The sequence below is a fragment of the Lissotriton helveticus genome, chromosome 8, assembly GCF_964261635.1.
Source record: "Lissotriton helveticus chromosome 8, aLisHel1.1, whole genome shotgun sequence".
In the NCBI taxonomy this organism is placed as follows: domain Eukaryota; kingdom Metazoa; phylum Chordata; class Amphibia; order Caudata; family Salamandridae; genus Lissotriton; species Lissotriton helveticus.
The window spans coordinates 1180629689-1180650365 of NC_136069.1; the positions used below are offsets into that span (position 1 = coordinate 1180629689).

Below are 20677 nucleotides of genomic sequence, written 5' to 3' on the forward strand. Positions count from 1 at the left end.
CAGAAATTTGGCGTAAAAATATCCAGTACCTCCAAAGCTGAGCGTATTACACAATCTATATTTTTTGTATACAACAGAGCCGTTATTACCCCAGAATGTATTTCTTAACCGCATCAGCGCTAGCGGTTTTCCCGCTGTGCGCTGATGTTTTGTAAATACCGCGTTACATGACGAGCTCAGCTCGTCATGAGCGTACGAGAGGTGTACCTCATGACGAGCTGAGCTCGTCATCAGCGTGGAAGGGGTTAATGTGACTCATCCCCTTCTCCACTATGTTGGTCATGCTCCACATGTAATGGTATTCTGACCCATTTATTCTACTATTGCTCTCATGTTCTGAACATTTGTAAATCTATTTGGCCTAAATGCATAAAAAGTTTTAAAGGCAATATAGTGTAACATTCCAGAATGTTTTCTTAGGATCTTGGTCGACTGACTTCGAACTTGCTTTCAAAGTCATACTTTCATGTTGGAAAGATGCATCTAAATTATCGGAGAAAAAATGGTGGAATTTTATCTGTGATGAATATAGAATATACACAATGTTTCCTCATTAACGTTACGTCAGAAGATCAAATCGGATTTATTTTGGTTACCTTTTACTGCCCATCTCTCCTCACACTGATCACTATCTTAATTAAATATTTGTTTCCCTATTTCCCTGCTTCACCTCAATTTTTCCTGTCTTCCTTTATCTCTTTTTTTATACAAAACAATAAGCATTTATCTGTATTAAGTAAATTGCTTTTGTTTTGAACATTTCAATAATATTAATATATAGGTTCTAATGCAAATATTGCTTCTATTGTTATTGCTTGATGAATCTTCAGTAGAAAAAAAATATTTAACAAAAACAAGCATAGCATGTTTAAATGCATTTGACAATCCAACGTGCAAAGCCTCAATTAGAAATGGCCTTTCTTTTATGTGGTTTTGAAAAAGCAACAAAGAGTTGTGTTTTCCTAAATTAAATGGTTCTATCAATATAATACTTGAGGTCTCGTTTTACATGTAGGGATAGTAGACTCCTTTCCGCAACTGATTAATGTTGGGGGAAAATACTGGCAATTCAATAGATTAAGACACCACCTTTAGAATAAATGTAAGGTTGGTACGTAGTACCACCCTATCTCTATGTAGTTGGAAGATGGGTTCTTCTAAAGTTAATGCTTGAGCCCACTTAGAAGAAATGTAAGGTTGGTACGGAGTACCACCCTATTTCTATGTAGTTGGAAGATGGGTTCTTCTAAAGTTAATGCTTGAGCTCACTGACACATTGAGTGAAGTGATAGCTACTAGAAATTATAGTTTGTTTCAACGATAAAAACTGGAGTGGGCAGGAGTTTTTTTAATTGAGATTCCAAGTAGGGGCAGGTGGCACCCCAGGAGAAAGAACTCTTAAGACCTTCTAAGAAGGCTTTAATGATAGGAATCCTGAATAAAGAGGTGTGTTGTCTGTTTTGTAGATACGCGGCCACTGCTGCTATGTGTAGCTTCATAGATGTAAAAGCTAGACCAGTAGTATGTAAATGCAGTTGATAACAGACAATGTCTTGTACTTTGGATTTTAAGGGTTCAATTTGTTTGGAATGACAGTAGTGGGCAAATAGTGGGCAAATCTTTTCCACTTTGCAGCATAACAAGCAAGAGTAGTTGGTCTACGTGCTTCCTTAAGGATGTCCATACAGGATTGTGGTAGGTTCAAATAACCACATTCTAGGATTTCAGGACCGAGATCGCAAGGTTGAAGGACCTGGGGTCTGGGTGTCAGATTTCTTCCCGGTTCTGCATGAGAAGGTCCTGCCTGTTTGGCAGTACCTCGTGGGGGACTACTGAGAGTTCCAGGTGTGTGCTGAGCCATGGCTGCCGTGCCCATGTGGGAGCTACTAGGATGAGTGTGCGATTTGCCTGCCGAAGTTTGCAAACTACAAACTCGATCGGCAGGAGAGGTGGAAAAGTGCAAGCAAATTTTTCTGACCAACTCATCAATAGTGTGTTGCCTGTGGACTGTGGGTGTGGGAACCTGGAGGCATCGTTTGGGCATTCTGCGTTTTCTGCTGTGGCGAAAAGGTCTATTTGTGGATGACCTCAATACCGGAAGTATGGGGGAAGGACTTGCTGGTGAAGATCCTAGTTGAATACCTATTCACACCTCCTGCTGAGGAGATCTGCAAAGTTGTTTTCAGCACCCGGCAGGAACTTCGCTAACAGATGAATGTTGTATCGGAGAGCCCATTTTCAAATGGTCTGAGCTAGGTGAGAGAGCTTAGGAGACCTGGTTCCTCCCTGCTTTTGGAGCTAGTACATGGCTGTCATGTTGTTTGTTTTGAGCAAGCCTACCTAGCCAATGAAGTGGGGAAGAAAGGCTTTGAGCACTAGATGAACAGCTAGCAACTCCAGGTAATGGAAATCCCTCACTGTGAATCAAGGATGGCTCCTAGATAGGGTTGTATTTGGAGAGGCTGGAGATAGGATTCGACTACATTGATGGTATATCCTTGTTGGTGAAGTAAGCTTATTGAAGCCTGAGTGTGTTGGAAGCACTGCTGACGAGTCGCACCTTTGATGAGCTAATCGTCTAAATACGGGACATGCATGTTTAGCCCGCGCAGGTGAACTGCTACTACTGTGAGACATTTGGTGAAAACCCTGCGGGCGGCTATGACCCCGAAAGGGAGCACCTTGAACTAGAAATGGTGGTTGTATATGACAAACCTGAGGTACTGGTGATAGGCCAAGTGAATAGGAATGTGGAATGTGGAAATAGGCGTCGGTGAGGTTGAGAGCTGCCAAGAAGTCGCCTTGTTGTAGTAATGGGATGACATCTTGAAGAGTGATCATGTGAAAGTTCACTGTAAAGATACATTGATTTAAGAGTCTGGGTTCCAAGATTGTCTTAAGGACCTGTCCTTTTTGGGAATAAGTGAATAGACTCCAGTGCTTTGCTGGACTGTTGGCACTGGTTCTATCGCCCCTTGTTTCAGAAGTGCCTGAAATTCCTCCTTGAGCAACTGTTAATGTTGTAGCGAGAGATTGTGTTTGCAAGGTGGAATGTTTGGAATGTTTTGAGCTCTAGATATGTTCCGCCGGTCAAAAGGACCCTTGTTATCGCGCTTCCCGAAAGGTGTAGCGTGATCGGGAGGATGGTTAGCAAGTCAGTATTTGCTGGAGGTGGTGAAGGTTTGGTGAGACCACCCTTGGCTTTGCCCCTGGAATAAATGAGCCCCTGTAGAAACCTCTGTGTGACATGTACCTTAGGAGGTTGGTAAGGGGAGGAGGGTCTTGTGGAGTGAAGTTTGTCCACGATAGGATAGGGAGAGCGGCAAAAGGAGCCACATAGTTCGCAATTAATTTACACTACAATGCAATCTCATATGCCTTTTTTTTATGTTCCTCAGGGAAGATGTTAGAGGAGCTCCTCTATCTCGTCCCAATGAGCTCTATCGAAGCAGGAAAACTGGCCAAAGAAGTTGGCAATTCTCTATTGGTTGGTAGCCTGAGCAGACACCCTCTTTCTTGCTGCATCTATCTTTTTACTTTTTTTTTTTACTTTCTTTGTCTGGTGGGGAAGTCTCAACAGATGTTTATGAGTTTGCCCACTTTCTTGCTGTGGAACCAGCAGACAGACAGGAGGGAGTTGGCCTCCAGTGTATGAATGGCCAGTTGGGGAAGGTTTATACTTTTTATCGACCCTTGGATTAATAACACGTGCTTTAACTGGCTCTTTAAAGATGTCAGGTGTGTGTCTAAGCATACCTTTAAGCATCAGCAGATACTATTCTGAGCGTTGGTTAGAGGAGAGGGTCTCAAACAAAACATCTTCCTCTAGTGTTCACCAGCCATTATAGGGTCGGACAGGGTTGTGTCCTCATGCTCTTCTGCCTTACAATCTTCATTATTGACAGGGGGAGGAGGGAACAATAGATTGAGGGCTGTGCCATGGTCAGACCTCAATTAGGCAATAAGCATGTTCCATACCTTCTATTATAACATATTGACTGTGGGATGACTCTGGTCTGGTTTCAATGATTAACCATTTGGAATCTTATGCTAAAAACAAAAATCTATCGCTTAACTTAAGTAAAATCAAGGCCATGTGCTTGGTAACAACAGTAGTTCTTGTCGCTGGTTCAAGGGTTTTCATAATATGGAAGACGTCTCTGATAGTCTGCATGAAAATTCAAACAGATGGAACCAATTTTGAACAGTACACAATGCAAAAAACCCCAAAAATATTGATCGAGCTGTTGTAGCACTGGTTGGATGCCTATCCAGATTAAATTTTCAATAATGGAGACTATTATATATTGAAGTTTATGAAGACCTAGGTGGCTACTAATTTGTCAACTCTAACATATGGTGCTGCCACCTAGTTTTTATGGTGAAGCCACAACTTTATTAGAAGTGCCAGGATGGAGGCGAGTCCTCATCCTAAGAAATGTTTGTCTTTGATCAAGTAACTCACCTGACTCTCTTCTTAAAATCATTGAGGGGCCTGGCTTTGCCTTTTTTTATACTGGCAATTCGCTTTTGGGCCATCGCTGGTGCACTTTTGGAGGAGAAAAAACTGCTGCAGGCCATTTCCACAGGCTTAATTTGTTCGGTCTTGGAATAGGATATTTTTTTCTTTACAGCCAACAACTCTTGGCTTTAAATGTTGGTGAAATATACATAGGAAGTGTGTATAGTTCTCCAGACTTTTAGTTTACAAAAATCCTTCTTTATCTGCAAAATCGCTTCCAAAATATATTGATTTACTTGAATATCATTGAGAGCATGGATTCTCTTGTTTCAAGAGACCATTGGTCCTCTGTAAAATCTGCTGACGGATGAGAGGTTTTGCTGTCTTTGTGGCAGCAAGCCGGAGACTATTGAGCACATTGTGACTGACTTTTTTGGCAACAATTAAGAAGTTTCCCAGAATTCTTGCTACTCCGGGTGCAATGGCAATCTATTTCTGTAAAACAAGCTATTCAGCGATACTTAGTAGATTATGTCTGATTTTACGTTTTTCTTATTATCTTCAAATATGTGGATGAGGGTTTTTAAGATAATGTTCTGTTATTTTCATATCTCTCTGGTCATTTGTTTGTCAAACAAAAATAGGAATGCAGTTGTCAAGGATAGTGCAAACGCCGTTGAAGGACCAAATGTGAAAGGCCCAAGGAACTCTGACTGAATAGGATGCTACTAAGGAAATCACCACCTATTATATCAAAAATGAGGAAATCTTTCTCTGTTCTAGAAGACTTAATTCTAGTTGGCATACTACTCGACCAAAAAAACAATCACAGGAAAAAAAGGTTTGCTAAGCTACTGATTGCTATAAAACTCTCTGGGGTAGGAAAGGAACAACCTCCACTTAGTAAATCTGGACAGGAACATTTTGGCCATGGACAAAAATCAAACCATAATCAGAATCTTCTTGCAATATGGAAGAACTGGGTACTTGGCAGTTACAATACCCGCACAGACTCAATTTACAGTAATGAAACAGAATTTTCTGCTGGCAACAATAACAAAAGGAATGGGCAAGTTGGGTGTTTCTTAAAATTAATTTTTCAATCCGTCTATTCATGTCACTTAGCTCAATATGCCAATATGTTTTCCAAATCAAAAGTAAAAAAAATATGAAGGAGGGTGCAGACTTGGGATTTTAAAGTCAGCAAGATAATACAAGGACATGGAGTTGACCAAATGAGGCTCATGCAGCTTGACACAAGCTGGATGAGAAACGTAAAGTGTGGGAACTCTGTCAACTATGGACCAGTTAGAACAGGTTTTCAATTATGTTATCAGCTAGTTTACAAGGCGTTATGAGACAGGATAAAGCCTTTCTGTACACCAAAAACATTATTTGCACATGGCATTATATGAACACATGCTTATCTGATAACGCCTACAGAGTGCAGTTGAAAGATAAGCAAAAACGGCGTGAGTGATCCTTACATGTCTCCTGAATAGTTCAGCATGTGGTGCAAGAGATTGTGGATCTGCTTCCTTGATAAATCGCATGACTTCATCGATGGACCACGTAGATGGATCTTTGTGGAGTCTTGAATGTTCCCGATCTGGTGTGATAAGATCTGGCCCAGTTGTGGAACTCGCAGCTTCAGTAAACAGAAGGAAGCAAAGGATTATAAAATGAGATCACACAGAGCAGTATAACATATGAATTCACAATCAAAACAAATATTTATCACTGAGTTTTAAAATTTCAGATCATTATACTGATTGGCAGAGGACAAGGGGATTTGGTTTTAAAATAATTCCAACATGAGTTTCTAAAACGTCAACTAAAAATAGCTAACTTTTACCGTGACAAACAATTGTATTTCATCAGAAATGTTTAATTAGCAGTGAGAACTAACTTGAGCCAGATTTGAAAAGTGGCTGTCCACTACAGATGGGGGCTGTGGATCATGAAGGACTTGAAACTGGAACCAAGCAAAGCTGTTTGGATTCCACTTTTAAACACATTTTCGAAACAGGAATGCAGATCTGTGAATCCACGGTCTAAAACTTCACAACTGGTTTGGGGTGGTTCTCTTACAAATGTCATTTCTCAGGTGCTCTTAAGACACTTCCTTTGCATAACATAGAGTCCTTCACAGCAGGTAGCAATGGGACTTGCAAAAAGCAGAAGTAACACAAAACGTAGCTGGCCTGCTCCTGGCTGCCATTGCCTTCTTGGAGTGGTAATCACAACAAGCATTTGCAATGCAATAGGTCTCGCATTAGGAAAGTTTGAGCTATTGGTCTTGTAATTGACAATTTTTTTATTTATGTTTCGGTTTTGAAAATAGCTAAATTATTAGCTTTGTCATTTACAATGCCAATAGTTATAACTTAAGCAAATGTGACACCTATAACCTGGGGTTGCGCTGAATGATGCTGTGATGGTGCTGTGGTGGTGCTGAGTGGTGCTGTGGTGATGCTGTGGTGGTGCTGATTGATGCTGTGGTGGTGCTGAGTGGTGCTGTGGTGGTGCTGAGTGGTGCTGAGTGGTGCTGTGGTGGTGCTGAGTGATAATATGGTGGTGCTGAGTGAAAATGTGGTGGTGCTGAGTGATAATGTGGTGGTGCTGAGTGATGCTGGGGTAGCGCTGAGTGATGATGTGGGGGTGCTGAGTGATGATGTGGTGGTGCTGAGTGGTGCTGTGGTGGTGCTGAGTGATAATGTGGTGGTGCTGAGTGAAAATGTGGTGGTGCTGAGTGATAATGTGGTGGTGCTGAGTGAAAATGTGGTGGTGCTGAGTGATAATGTGGTGGTGCTGAGTGATGCTGGGGTAGCGCTGAGTGATGATGTGGGGGTGCTGAGTGATGATGTGGTGGTGCTGAGTGATAATGTGGTGGTGCTCAGTGATGCTGGGGTAGCGCTGAGTGATGCTGGGGTGGCGCTGAGTGATGCTGGGGATGGTGGCGCTGAGTGAGGCTGGGGATGGTGGCGCTGAGTGATGCTGGGGATGGTGGCGCTGAGTGATGCTGGGGTGGCGCTGAGTGATGCTGGGGTGGCGCTGAGTGATAATGAGGTGGTGTTGAGTGATAATGAGGTGGTGCTGAGTGATAATGTGGTGGTGCTGAGTGATGCTGGGGTAGCGCTGAGTGATGATGTGGTGATGCTGAGTGGTGCTGTGGCGGTGCTGAGTGATGCTGGGGTGGCGCTGAGTGATGCTGTGGTGGTGCTGAGTGATGCTGTGGTGGCGCTGAGTGATGCTGTGGTGGCACTGAGTGATGCTGTGGTGGCACTGAGTGATGCTGTGGTGGCACTGAGTGATGCTGTGGTGCTGCTGAGTGATGCTGGGGTGGCGCTGAGTGATGCTGGGGGTGGTGGCGCTGAGTGATGCTGGGGTGGCGCTGAGTGGTGCTGTGGTGGTGCTGGGTGGTGCTGCTGAGTGATGCTGGGGTGGCGCTGAGTGATGCAGGGGTGGCGCTGAGTGATGCTGGGGGTGGTGGCGCTGAGTGATGCTGGGGGTGATGGCGCTGAGTGATGCTGGGGTGGCGCGGAGTGATGCTGGGGTGGCGCTGAGTGATGCTGGGGTGGCGCTGAGTGATGCTGGGGTGGCGCTGAGTGATGCTGGGGTGGCGCTGAGTGATGCTGGGGTGGCGCTGAGTGATGCTGGGGTGGCGCTGAGTGATGCTGGAGTGGCGCTGAGTGATGCTGGGGTGGCGCTGAGTGATGCTGGGGTGGCGCTGAGTGATGCTGGGGTGGCGCTGAGTGATGCTGGGGTGGCGCTGAGTGGTGCTGTGGTGGCGCTGAGTGGTGCTGTGGTGGTGCTGAGTGGTGCTGTGGTGGTGCTGAGTGGTGCTGTGGTGGTGCTGAGTGGTGCTGTGGTGATGCTGAGTGATGCTGGGGAGGCGCTGAGTGATGCTGGGGAGGCGCTGAGTGATGCTGTGGTGGCGCTGAGTGATGCTGTGGTGGCGCTGAGTGATGCTGTGGTGGCGCTGAGTGATGTTGTGGTGGTGCTGAGTGGTGCTGTGGTGGTGCTGAGTGGTGCTGTGGTGGTGCTGAGTGGTGCCGTGGTGGTGCCGTGGTGGTGCTGAGTGGTGCCGTGGTGGTGCTAAGTGGTGCTGAGTGATACTGTGGTGGTGCTGAGTGATGCTGAAGTGGTGCTGAGTGATAATGTGGTGGTGCTGAGTGATAATGTGGTGGTGCTGAGTGATAATGTGGTGGTGCTGAGTGATAATGTGGTGGTGCCGAGTGGTGCTGTGGTGGTGCTGAGTGGTGCTGTGGTGGTGCTGAGTGATGCTGTGGTGGTGCTGAGTGATGCTGTGGTGGTGCTGAGTGATGCTGTGGTAATGTTGAGTGATGCTGGGGTGGCGCTGAGTGATGCTGGGGTGGCGCTGAGTGATGCTGGGGTGGCGCTGAGTGATGCTGGGGTGGCGCTGAGTGATGCTGGGGTGGCGCTGAGTGATGCTGAGGTGGCGCTGAGTGATGCTGTGGTGATGCCGAGTGGTGCTGTGGTGATGCTGTGTGGTGCTGTGGTGTTGCTGAGTGGTGCTGTGGTGATGCTGAGTGGTGCTGTGGTGATGCTGAGTGGTGCTGTGGTGATGCGGAGTGATGCTTGGGTGGCGCTGAGTGATGCTGGGGTGGCGCTGAGTGATGCTGGGGTGGCGCTGAGTGATGCTGGGGTGGCGCTGAGTGATGCTGGAGTGGCGCTGAGTGATGCTGTGGTGGCGCTGAGTGATGCTGTGGTGGCGCTGAGTGATGCTGTGGTGGCGCTGAGTGATGCTGTGGTGGCGCTGAGTGATGCTGTGGTGGCGCTGAGTGATGCTGTGGTGGCGCTGAGTGATGCTGTGGTGGTGCTGAGTGATGCTGTGGTGGTGCTGAGTGATGCTGAGTGGTGCTGAGTGATGCTGTGGTGGTGCTGAGTGATGCTGTGGTGGTTCTGAGTGGTGCTGTGTTGGTGCTGAGTGATGCTGTGGTGGTGCTGAGTGATGCTGTGGTGGTGCTGAGTGATAATGTGGTGGTGCTGAGTGATAATGTGGTGGTGCTGAGTGATAATGTGGTGGTGCCGAGTGGTGCTGTGGTGGTGCTGAGTGGTGCTGTGGTGGTGCTGAGTGATGCTGTGGTGGTGCTGAGTGATGCTGTGGTGGTGCTGAGTGATGCTGTGGTAATGTTGAGTGATGCTGGGGTGGCGCTGAGTGATGCTGGGGTGGCGCTGAGTGATGCTGGGGTGGCGCTGAGTGATGCTGGGGTGGCGCTGAGTGATGCTGGGGTGGCGCTGAGTGATGCTGAGGTGGCGCTGAGTGATGCTGTGGTGATGCCGAGTGGTGCTGTGGTGATGCTGTGTGGTGCTGTGGTGTTGCTGAGTGGTGCTGTGGTGATGCTGAGTGGTGCTGTGGTGATGCTGAGTGGTGCTGTGGTGGTGCTGAGTGATGCTGTGGTGGTGCTGAGTGATGCTGTGGTAATGTTGAGTGATGCTGGGGTGGCGCTGAGTGATGCTGGGGTGGCGCTGAGTGATGCTGGGGTGGCGCTGAGTGATGCTGGGGTGGCGCTGAGTGATGCTGGGGTGGCGCTGAGTGATGCTGAGGTGGCGCTGAGTGATGCTGTGGTGATGCCGAGTGGTGCTGTGGTGATGCTGTGTGGTGCTGTGGTGTTGCTGAGTGGTGCTGTGGTGATGCTGAGTGGTGCTGTGGTGATGCTGAGTGGTGCTGTGGTGATGCGGAGTGATGCTTGGGTGGCGCTGAGTGATGCTGGGGTGGCGCTGAGTGATGCTGGGGTGGCGCTGAGTGATGCTGGGGTGGCGCTGAGTGATGCTGGAGTGGCGCTGAGTGATGCTGTGGTGGCGCTGAGTGATGCTGTGGTGGCGCTGAGTGATGCTGTGGTGGCGCTGAGTGATGCTGTGGTGGCGCTGAGTGATGCTGTGGTGGCGCTGAGTGATGCTGTGGTGGCGCTGAGTGATGCTGTGGTGGTGCTGAGTGATGCTGTGGTGGTGCTGAGTGATGCTGAGTGGTGCTGAGTGATGCTGTGGTGGTGCTGAGTGATGCTGTGGTGGTTCTGAGTGGTGCTGTGTTGGTGCTGAGTGATGCTGTGGTGGTGCTGAGTGATGCTGTGGTGGTGCTGAGTGGTGTTGTGGTGATGTTGAGTGATAATGCGGTGGTGCTGAGTGATAAAGTGGTGGTGCTGAGTGATAATGTGGTGGTGCTGAGTGATGCTGGGGTAGCGCTGAGTGATGATGTGGTGATGCTGAGTGGTGCTGAGTGGTGCTGTGGTGGTGCTGAGTGATGCTGGGGTGGCACTGAGTGGTGCTGGGGTGGCACTGAGTGATGCTGGGGTAGCGCTGAGTGATGCTGGGGTAGCGCTGAGTGATGATGTGGTGGTGCTGAGTGATGCTGGAGTGGCGCTGAGTGATCCTGGGGGGGGCGCTGAGTGATCCTGGGGTGGCGATGAGTGATGCTGTGGTGGTGCTGTGGTGGTGCTGAGTGGTGCTGAGTGATGCTGTGGTGGTGCTGAGTGATAACGTGGAAGGGAAGGCAAGAAAGAACGAAAGAAAGAAGGAAGAAGGGAGGAAGGAAAGAAAGGAATGAAAGGGAGGGAGGAAAGGAAGGAAGGAATGGAAGAAAGAAAAGGAAGGCAAGAAAGGATGGAAAGGAAGGAAGGAAAGGAAGGAAAGAAAGAAAAGAAGGAAAGAAAGGGTGAAAGGAAAGAAAGAAAGGATTCTAATTGCAAGTGTCAACATGAACAGGCTTGTTTTGAAGATGTAGTCCCCAAATTTGAGATTCCATGACAGAGAGGGGCTGTGAAGGAGAGGCGACAGGCAGAGGCCACGCGCGGCGGACATCAAAGGAAGGGTGGGAGGGGAAACAAGGTAGACGCTTTAAATAGTCAAACAATGCACACGATGTGACTAGAAACGTCCCTTACCTCCGAGAATACAGAGCATGTATGTGTGTATAGTGTCCACGGCATACATTCTCGGAAGTTCCCTTCAATACAATACACTCACTGCATACATTCTGCAATCCAGTTGCGCGGCAGGCACAGCTATATGATTTACCATTTGTAAACATGTCATGCGTGCAATCAATACCTGCTAGGCACGTACTGTGACGACGCACAGGATACCTACCCTGCAATTACCATATAAGCACCACACTGTGCACACATGTGCATCATTTGAACTCTGCGCACATAGAATGCACAGTATATCTGCTCTGCCTAAGTAACAGATATCCCCCAATGCACACAAACAACACTAGTCCTCTAGTACTGTCTACATCTGCAACACAAAACAGAGCCAGCCTACACTCCCAAACAAAACAACCACAAATGTACCACTCGCAGTCACTCCACAGTCCTTTTCATAGTTTCACACTAGTTTCACACCACTCCAATCCTTGACGACAGTTTTCTGATGCCATGCATAGGATACATCCCTTTGCACCCTATGCGCATGCCAAGCCCATTGACATTGCCAATGTTTGTTATCCAATGGTAGGCGGAGGCAGTGGCAAGCGAATGAAGTGCCCGAGGCAATGTGGCATCATGCCTTCAAGAGCCTGATAGCGGGTCTAATTACAAGTCTCTGCTAATGCAATTTCAGGCAGTCCTTTGATTGCACTGAAAGCCATACTCTGAGCGCGAGCTGCGGGAGGCATGTGTGCGCTGCCTGCAGCTGCAGCCAGGCTCGGACAAGCACGCTGTTTACAGAGAGCTTTGAACGCGCATTTGAATGTGATTAGGGGTGGAAGTCTGCTGTCTGAGGCGGACTTCAAATGCTCCGTTGGGAAGTGCGTGCCTGAAGTTACTGTACACAGAAAAGGCCTTTAAGACCAGCTTGAAAGGGCAGAAAGGACGTCACAGCTCCTGGAATATTTCTCGAGCTTTTGAGACAATGTCCACTGAAGATTTGGGTGGGTACACTGTAGGTCAAACATGTTGACTCGTGGTAGGGCAGACGTAAACTTTCATCCAACGACGGTCGATGCGATCACTACGAGGAGTCTGATTGAGAAACCTTCGGAAGTTTCACAAATGGCGGCGCTGTAGACTACGCTTGTTTAACAGTGATTAAATATATATAGCAGCTCATGCTATAGAAAGCTGCAATGCTGCTGCGATCACAGTCAAAGGCCGAAGAGGTTTGCAGAATCTATAAAGCTAGAGAATATTTTACGCCTATTTCAGGAAGTTTAAAAACAAGCTCTTGCCATTGTTGTGGGGAGGAGAAATGCGAGACACGGCCTGGCGGCCATGAAAAGTGTAAAGCAGGGGGCGGGGGAGCGGATCCCTTTGAAGTGAAGCTCTTGGAGGCAGGCGGGAGCAAATGGCAAGCGCGTGCACAAGCATATGCACTCGACGAAATCCGCCATGGTTTCAGAGCTTGGATGAGTCTCTATACTCTCGTCCTATTATCACTTGCGCGATTATTAGGACGAGACCTAAAAAGGCTGGCCTTGCCAAGAAACGTCCTCACCTTGAACAGAACGTGCAGTCCCACACTTCAGCCCTGCATTCTACCAAACAGCAATACTCAGGGGGAACTAAAAACTACATGATGGCCTTCCGTCAACAGGGTAGAGAAATCCCTGTCTCCTCCTTCACTTCAGTGTTCGGGTCTCCATCCTTTAGCCACAGGATTGCAGGCAATACACTTTCACTGTCTAGAGAAGCCATCCTTGACCCCTATCTTATACAATGCTAAACAAGAGGGATCCAAAATGGATTCTACAGGCCCTAGTACCCAGACATCACTGAATTCTGCAATCATACATATGCTACACATGCACTGCACAAACATTCACTCGACATAACCATGGATGTCAGTGCATGGTACTGGGCTTCATATAGCAACAGAACTTATTAAGAGAGGAGCGGGATGAGTATAACCCGGTTTTATTGATACAGAAAAAAAGGTCATCATATTACGAGTTCACTATACACAATTACAGCTTTAACCCTACATCCTCCAGGATTGAATCAGACGAATACCTATAAAAGTCCAAGCCACCATACACTCTTTACACACAAACTCCTCAAAATCTCCCACCTAACTATATTACCATTTTATCGCTTGCCAATGTTATATAACCCCTTGTGTGCCCAACACGACTAGCACTGCCCCTTCCTCCATCTGCTTCGCTTTCCCTTCTCTCAATTTTCTTCCATCTCACCATTACGCACGTCACGTCCCCTGGTAGAGGTCGCCACTCTGCACGGAGGTTCGAGCCTTGTGCTGACTTGTTCTTGCACTGACCTAGGCGATTCCCCCTCTGTGGCTGTGCCTAGACCCTGTCAATATTTTCTTCTTTATTTCTCATTATATTAAACTTAATTTTATTTTGTTTCTCCATTCCAGAGACTGTACATTGGTTTCTCTATGTATTTCCTCTGAGCCATCCTACCCCTTTACTCCTCCCCCCTCTGGTCAGCTGCTCTGTCTCTGCAGCCAATCGGCTCGCTCTGGTTCCTTGTTCCTGCCTGTCCACCCGCCACTCGGATTGACCCGCCCACCTCCCGCGGTTACATAATGAAGGCTGCAGCGCGGCTTTACTGAGTAGCCCTTTACCTACCCTGGTAGATGTCGCCGCTTCCCTTACGCTGCAGTGGCACAGATGAACAGCTCCCGGTCCTCCTGTCTCACTGCATGGAGATTCGAGCCTCCTGCCGGCCTCTTGCTGCCTTGGTCCTGCACTGACCTAGGCGATTCCCACGCCGTGGCTAGACCTTGTCTCTGTTTTCTTCTTTCTTTCTTATTTTTTTAAGCTTAATTTTATTTTGCTTTTCCATTTCGGGGACTGTATATTGGATTCTCTGTGTTTTCTCTCTGCGCCACCCTACCCTTTTATTCCTCCCCCCTCCATCTCCGTGGCCAATCTGCTCGTTCCGGGACCTTGATCCCACCTGCCCTCCTGCCGCCTGGACTGACCCGCCCACCTCCCAGGGCTACTTAATGGCCTCACCTCGCTCCACCAGAAGACCCTTAACCTGCCGCCACAGCTGCATCCCCTGCAACGTGAGTACCCCCACAACAACCACCCAACCTCATGCCTCAATTTCAGTGCACTCTACTTAACGGTAGATCACTGGGTGCGCACGCCACAGAAATATAGGACACCAAAACCGCCCTCGCCCCCAACATCATGTTCATAGCAGAAATCTGGCTCACCGCCACCTCAGTACCTGACCACCACCACAACTCCCCTGGATACAAGATGATCTACCACGACCGCCCAGACTCACTTGCCGGAGGCATTGCCATCATCCACATGGCCTCCCTCAACTGCATCCCCTCTGACAACGACATAACACCCATCATGGAACACTTAAACTTCCAGATCAGACACAACGCCAACACCACCATCAGAGGAACCCTCGCCAACAGACCTCCCGGCCCCTGCCCCAGCTTCTGCTACTCAATCCCAGACTTTATAGCCTCCCTGGCCATCTACTCTGACTACTACATCTCCCTGGGCGACCTGAAAGGCTACCTAGAAGAACTCGATGGCTCCAACTCCAGCACACTTCTCGAAAGCATGAGCATCATCGGCCTCACTCAACTGGTTGCCAACCCCATGCACAGAGCCGGTCACACCCTGGACCCCATCTTCTCCACCTCCGACAGAGCTAAAGTGTCCCACACCATCGAATTGACCTGTATAGACCACCGCATTGTCCACTTCACTATGAAGAGACTACTGACCCACCCTCACCGCGACTGGGACAAGGTCACAGAACCCCTCTGGACCACTGCACTAAAAGTAATAAGATCTGGCCCTTCGAACTCTCTTGAACACGACATCTGGAATTTCTCCAGCTGGATCTCCTCAGCTGCTGACACCATCGCCCCACTGAAGAACACCATCAACAACAGACCCACCAAACAGGCCAGCTGGTTCACCCCAGAGCTACGGATCCTCAAGTGACACTGCAAGAAATTAGAGAGACACTGGCGATCCAACAAGACCCCACCAACCTCGACTCCTACAGATTCGCCCTCCACAACTACCACCACAATGTGGCTTAACAGCCAGAGCGGCCAACTTTGAAGCTGGGGATCCAGGTTTGAGGCTGGCGGGAGGCTCAAGCATCCTGTGATTCTGGGCAAATCAGGTAATCTTCCTGTGCTCCTAAAAAAATAATGTGTTTGTCTGTAATGCAACTGATGCTCATGAAAAGCACTCGGATACCTTTGGGTTGAGATCGCACTGTATGAAACTGCAACAAAAAAATGAAAGAAGTCCTCAACACCCGCATCGAGGCAAGTGCCAACCGCATGAAAGAATGTTTCAGCACAACCGAGAAAATGATCTGCATTATCCCAAGCTCTCTGCTACGACCTGCCAGACTACTTTCTCCGCAAAATCGCCGACCTCTACTGTAACTTTGACCCCCAACCCACTGGCCTCAACCACCTCAGCATCACAGCTTACCCCTCCCACCACCACCCCAGGACCGTAGACTGGAATCATCTCTCCACTGAAGACATCATCTCTACATGAAATCCTTATTCTTTGGATCTCCTACTAACCCCTGCCAGCACAACATCTACAAACTAGGAAGAGTAGTCATCGCACGACCAAATCACCGAACTCCTCAACACTTCATTCACCACAGCCACCGTACCAAACGTCTGGAAGCATGCAGAGGTCAAGCTCCTCCTGAGGGAACCCTATGTCAAATCCAATAAACTAAAAACTACCGCCCGATCTCGCTCCTCCCCTTCCCTGCAAAAGTCTAAGAAAAAGCCATCAACCACCAGCTCCCGGACTACCTCGAAACCAACAACCTGCTCGACCTTTCCCAATCCGACTTCCGACCAAACCACAGCACAAACACCGCCCTGATCGTAGCAGCTGAAGACATCAGACGCCTTCTCGAGCTACATGAAACAGCAGCCCTCATCCTCCTCGACCTATCAGCAGCCTTCGACACAGTCTTCCACTACACTCTGATTACCAGACCCCACCGCATCGGCATCCAGGGCAATGCACTCAACTGGATCTCTTCTTTCCTCTCCTGCCAAACCCACAGGATCTACTTACCCCTTCTTCTCCACACCCAAAGACATCTTATGTGGTGTACCCAAAGGATCCTCCCTCTGCCCCACCCTCTTCAACACCTACTGGAGGACATAACCTGCCCCCATGGATTCATTATCATTTCCTAAGCCAACGACACTCAGCTCGTCCTATCCCTCACAGAAGATGCAGTCTTTGCAAGGAACAACCTCCAACACACCATGACCAAAATTGCCACCTGGATAAAGACCAACTGCCTCAAACTCAACTTGGAAAGGACAGAGGTTTTCATCTTTGGAAAGAAGCCCTACCCATGGCACGACACAAGGTGGCCTACCACACTTGGCTCCTCACCCACCCCTACCTGCCACGCATGCAATCTCGGAATCATCCTGGACACCCAATCAATCAATCAATCAGGGTACTTGTAAAGCGCGCTACATACCCGTGAGGGCGAGGCTGGCGGAGCGGAGCTGGCAGGTGGGGGTGTAGAAGCTGAGCCTGCTGTTCAGGTAGGCTGGTCCGGCGTTGTGGAGTGCTTTGTGTGCGTGGGTGAGGAGCTTGAAGGTGATCCTCTTGTTGATGGGGAGCCAGTGCAGGTCTCTCAGGAGGGGGGTAATGTGGCTGCGGCGGGGGCGTTGACGATCAGTCGGGCGGAGGCGTTTTGGATGCGTTGTAGCCGCCGTTGGTGTTTGGCTGGGATTCCCGCGTAGAGTGCGTTGCCGTAGTCCAGTCTGCTGCTGACGAGGGCCTGTGTCACTGTTCTTCTTGTTTCGGTCGGGATCCATTTGTAGATCTGGCGGAGCAAGCATAGGGTGTTGTAGCAGGAGGAGATGGCGTTGACTTGCTTGGACATGGAGAGGGAGGAGTCGAGAATGAATCCTAGGTTGCCTGCGTGGTCGGCTGGTGTCGGTGCTGTCCCTAGAGCGGTCGGCCACCAGGAGTCGTTCCAGGCTGAGGGGGTAGGTCCGAGGATGAGGACCTCCGTCTTGTCCGAGTTCAGTTTCAGACGGCTGCTCCTCATCCAGTCGGCGATGGCCTTCATGCCCTCGTGAATGTTGGTTTTGGCGGTCCTTGGTGAGGGAGAGGATGAGCTGGGTGTCGTCGGCGTAGGAGATGATGTTGAGGTTGTGGTGGCGGGCCACTTGTGCGAGGGGGGACATGTAGATATTGAACAGCATCGGGCTGAGGGATGAGCCCTGGGGGACGCCGCAGATGATGTCGGTGGCTTCTGACCGGAAAGGTGGGAGGTGGACGCTCTGGGTTCTGCCGGAGAGGAAGGACGTGGTCCAGTCAAGGGCCTTCTCTTGGATTCCGGTGTCTTGGAGGCGTGTCTTTAGGGTGCGGTGGCAGACAGTGTCGAATGCGGCTGACAGGTCCAGGAGGATGAGGGCTGATGTTTCGCCGTTGTCTAGTTGGCGTCTGATGTCATCTGTGGCGGCGATGAGGGCTGTCTCGGTGCTGTGGTTTCGTCTGAATCCGGATTGGGACGAGTCCAGGATGTTGTTGTCTTCGAGGTGGCGGGTCAGTTGAATGTTGACGATTTTATTGATGACCTTTGCCGGGAACGGGAGCAGGGAGATGGGTCGGAAGTTCTTGAGGTCCTTGGGGTACGCCTTGGGTTTTTTGAGGAGGGCGTTGATTTCGGCATGCTTCCAGCTTTCTGGAAATATCGCTTTTTCGAAGGAGATGTTGATGACCTTCGGTAGTTGGGGTGCGATGGCCGACCGGACCATGAAGCAGCAGATTAATGCAGTTGCCTCTGCCTGCTTCCTCACCCTCTGCATGCTCCGCAAGAACTTCTGATGGATCCCCGTCTCTTCACGAAAGTCAGTCGCCCAGGTCCTCATCGCCAGACAACTCGACTATGGTAATGCACTCTATGCCGGAATCACCAGAAAAGTCCTGAACTGCCTCCAGACCATCCAGAACTCAGTGGCATGACTCATCCTCGACCTCCCCAGAAGAACCAGCATCAGTCCCAACCTCAGAGCTCTCCACTGGCTTCCAGTCCCGAAAAATGCCCATTCAAGCTCCTCACTCACGCCTACAAACCCGGCACAAGTTTGGACCCACCTACATCAACGACCGCCTAACATTCCACCGACTGACCAGAAATCTCCGATCCTCCACCCTTGCCTTGACCCACATCCCCTGCAGCTGCTGTGGAGGCCACTCCTGCTACTTCACCACCAGGTCCTGTAATGACCTCCCCCTCCACCTTCACACCGCCCCTTCTTTGAAGGACTTCAGGAAGCAGCTCAAGACATGGCTCTTCGACACCAGCTTTGCTATAGAAAACTGATTGATTGATTGATAGAACCTATCCTTTATACGGTAATTTATGTTTGTTCTCGTTGATCACGCACTGCTCTGAATATGCATTGCTTACGTTGATTTACCCTACCAAGTAAATTTAAATAGTTTAAACATCAAACATATTTCACAAAACCCGATATGTTGCTTTTACTGCTTTAAGTAATGTACCCAGGGCAAGGATAGAAGACCACTGCCTAATAAGATGACATGCTTGGTGCATCCCTTCGGGTCACAAGACAGGCACAGACCTTGCACTGGTAAGGACAGTTCCAGGCTTCTGTGCCATCGCTAGGTTAGCGTGACGCAAGGGCCAAAATAAAAGTCAAAATACCAGTTTCACATGCTGTTGGGCACTTAGGGCCGAGATGCATATGTGTTTATCCTACAGAGGACATCACTTTCCCCACAGAGGTAAAGGGGGTGCACGCTTCACTTTATCAGACCAAGGTGAGGGTAAGCAGCAGCTTAACTGCTACAGAGCCTTATTACAAACCCTAAAGGAGAATATGTAAACAAATATGAAGTCTGCTTAAATTAATTTGCATTTCTATTCACACTCCATGTATATGTTCTACGGGGGGGAAGTCCTACAGCCATGAACTCTCTCTCTAAAACATTAATTTTTAATTATGTATTAACAATGTTTCACTCAGTCTGCAAAATATTTTTAGCTGTTTTTTCATCCTAAAAGCCATAAAAAAATCCTACCAATGATTCCCACAGAAAACAGGACTACGGTGGTCACATCTCTAATCCTCTCTAGATTAGATTACTGTAACTGGCTATATCTCTGCATACCTATTAAACAACTCCAAATGATAAAAAATGCGGCGGCCCAGGCGCGCAACACCCATTGGATTCACCGGGCTTCAGCCCCCCCTATCGTGTGTGTCAGCCCGGGATGAGACAGATCCCGGGCACACAGAGAGCCGCGCCCGAACGTTTCACAGGTCTTTAAAAGACCATTTGAATGTTAATTAGGCCTTGCAGTTGTTTGACCCCTTCTAAGAGCCCCTGCAGCACCACTCTGCCTACTGATTAAAGGTTCAGCCACCCCCGAAATTTTTTCTCAGCCCCCCTCCCCCCCCCCCGAAATTTGGCTCTTGTTGCGCCTCTGCGGCGGCCAGACCTATTTTGGGGATTCCCAAATTCCAGGCTGTGGGTACTCATCTCCAAAGATTGCATTGGCTGCCAATAATAAAACAGATCAAGTTTAAAACCCTGTGCATTACATACAAGGCACTTCAAGGGGCCGGCCCTCAGTTCCTAAGACGTTCACTGCACTGGTACTTCCCAAACAGATGTCTGAGATCACAAGGAGGAAAAGTGATACTTTCCCAGGGAGTTTTTACGTCTTACTGGGGCGGCAGAAGATTCATGGTGGGAGTTACCATGCTTTGGAACTCCCTCCCGTTTAGCATCAGAAATCTTCCCTTGACACTGTTCAGGAAAGTCATTAAAACCTGGCCGTTCACTTCCTGCTTCCCAGTTTGCTAGCGCCAAGACACCTTTTGGTAATCTTGCGCTGTATAAATTTATAACATAACATAACAATGCTGATATGACTGCTCTCCATTTCTCAGTCCGGCGCATGGGCTTGCTGAGTTTGTGTATTGCCTAATTGTGAATTTCCTACTTCACTTGATTATGTCACACTTGAGTCTGTATCAGCATATTGCCCGACCTTGACCTGATTTGCTCAGACACTGCATTCATGCAAATTACTTTGTTTATCTTTGTGCAGGCCTTGTGCCCATGCTTGGCCAGACTACGCAATGTGGCATCTGTCTCACCACATGTGTTTCGATATGCATTTGTGCATTGTATGATTCTGCTGTTCTTTTTGCATGCCGTGCGCCTATGGATAGGCTCGGGGACGCTAAGGGGCAAGTGAC

The 20677-nt window shown here is 48.8% G+C and overlaps 1 protein-coding gene across 1 annotated transcript in view; it reads right to left on the reverse strand.

The window, feature by feature from the left end:
* The window catches only part of SCML2 (Scm polycomb group protein like 2), a 747375-nt gene that overhangs the window by 47835 nt on the left and 678863 nt on the right, over window positions 1-20677 (reverse strand). Inside the window, exon 15 of the mRNA XM_078658111.1 lies at window positions 5950-6110. Coding sequence (XP_078514237.1) covers window positions 5950-6110 — 161 coding nt within the window. The remainder of the gene's footprint in view (window positions 1-5949; window positions 6111-20677) is intronic.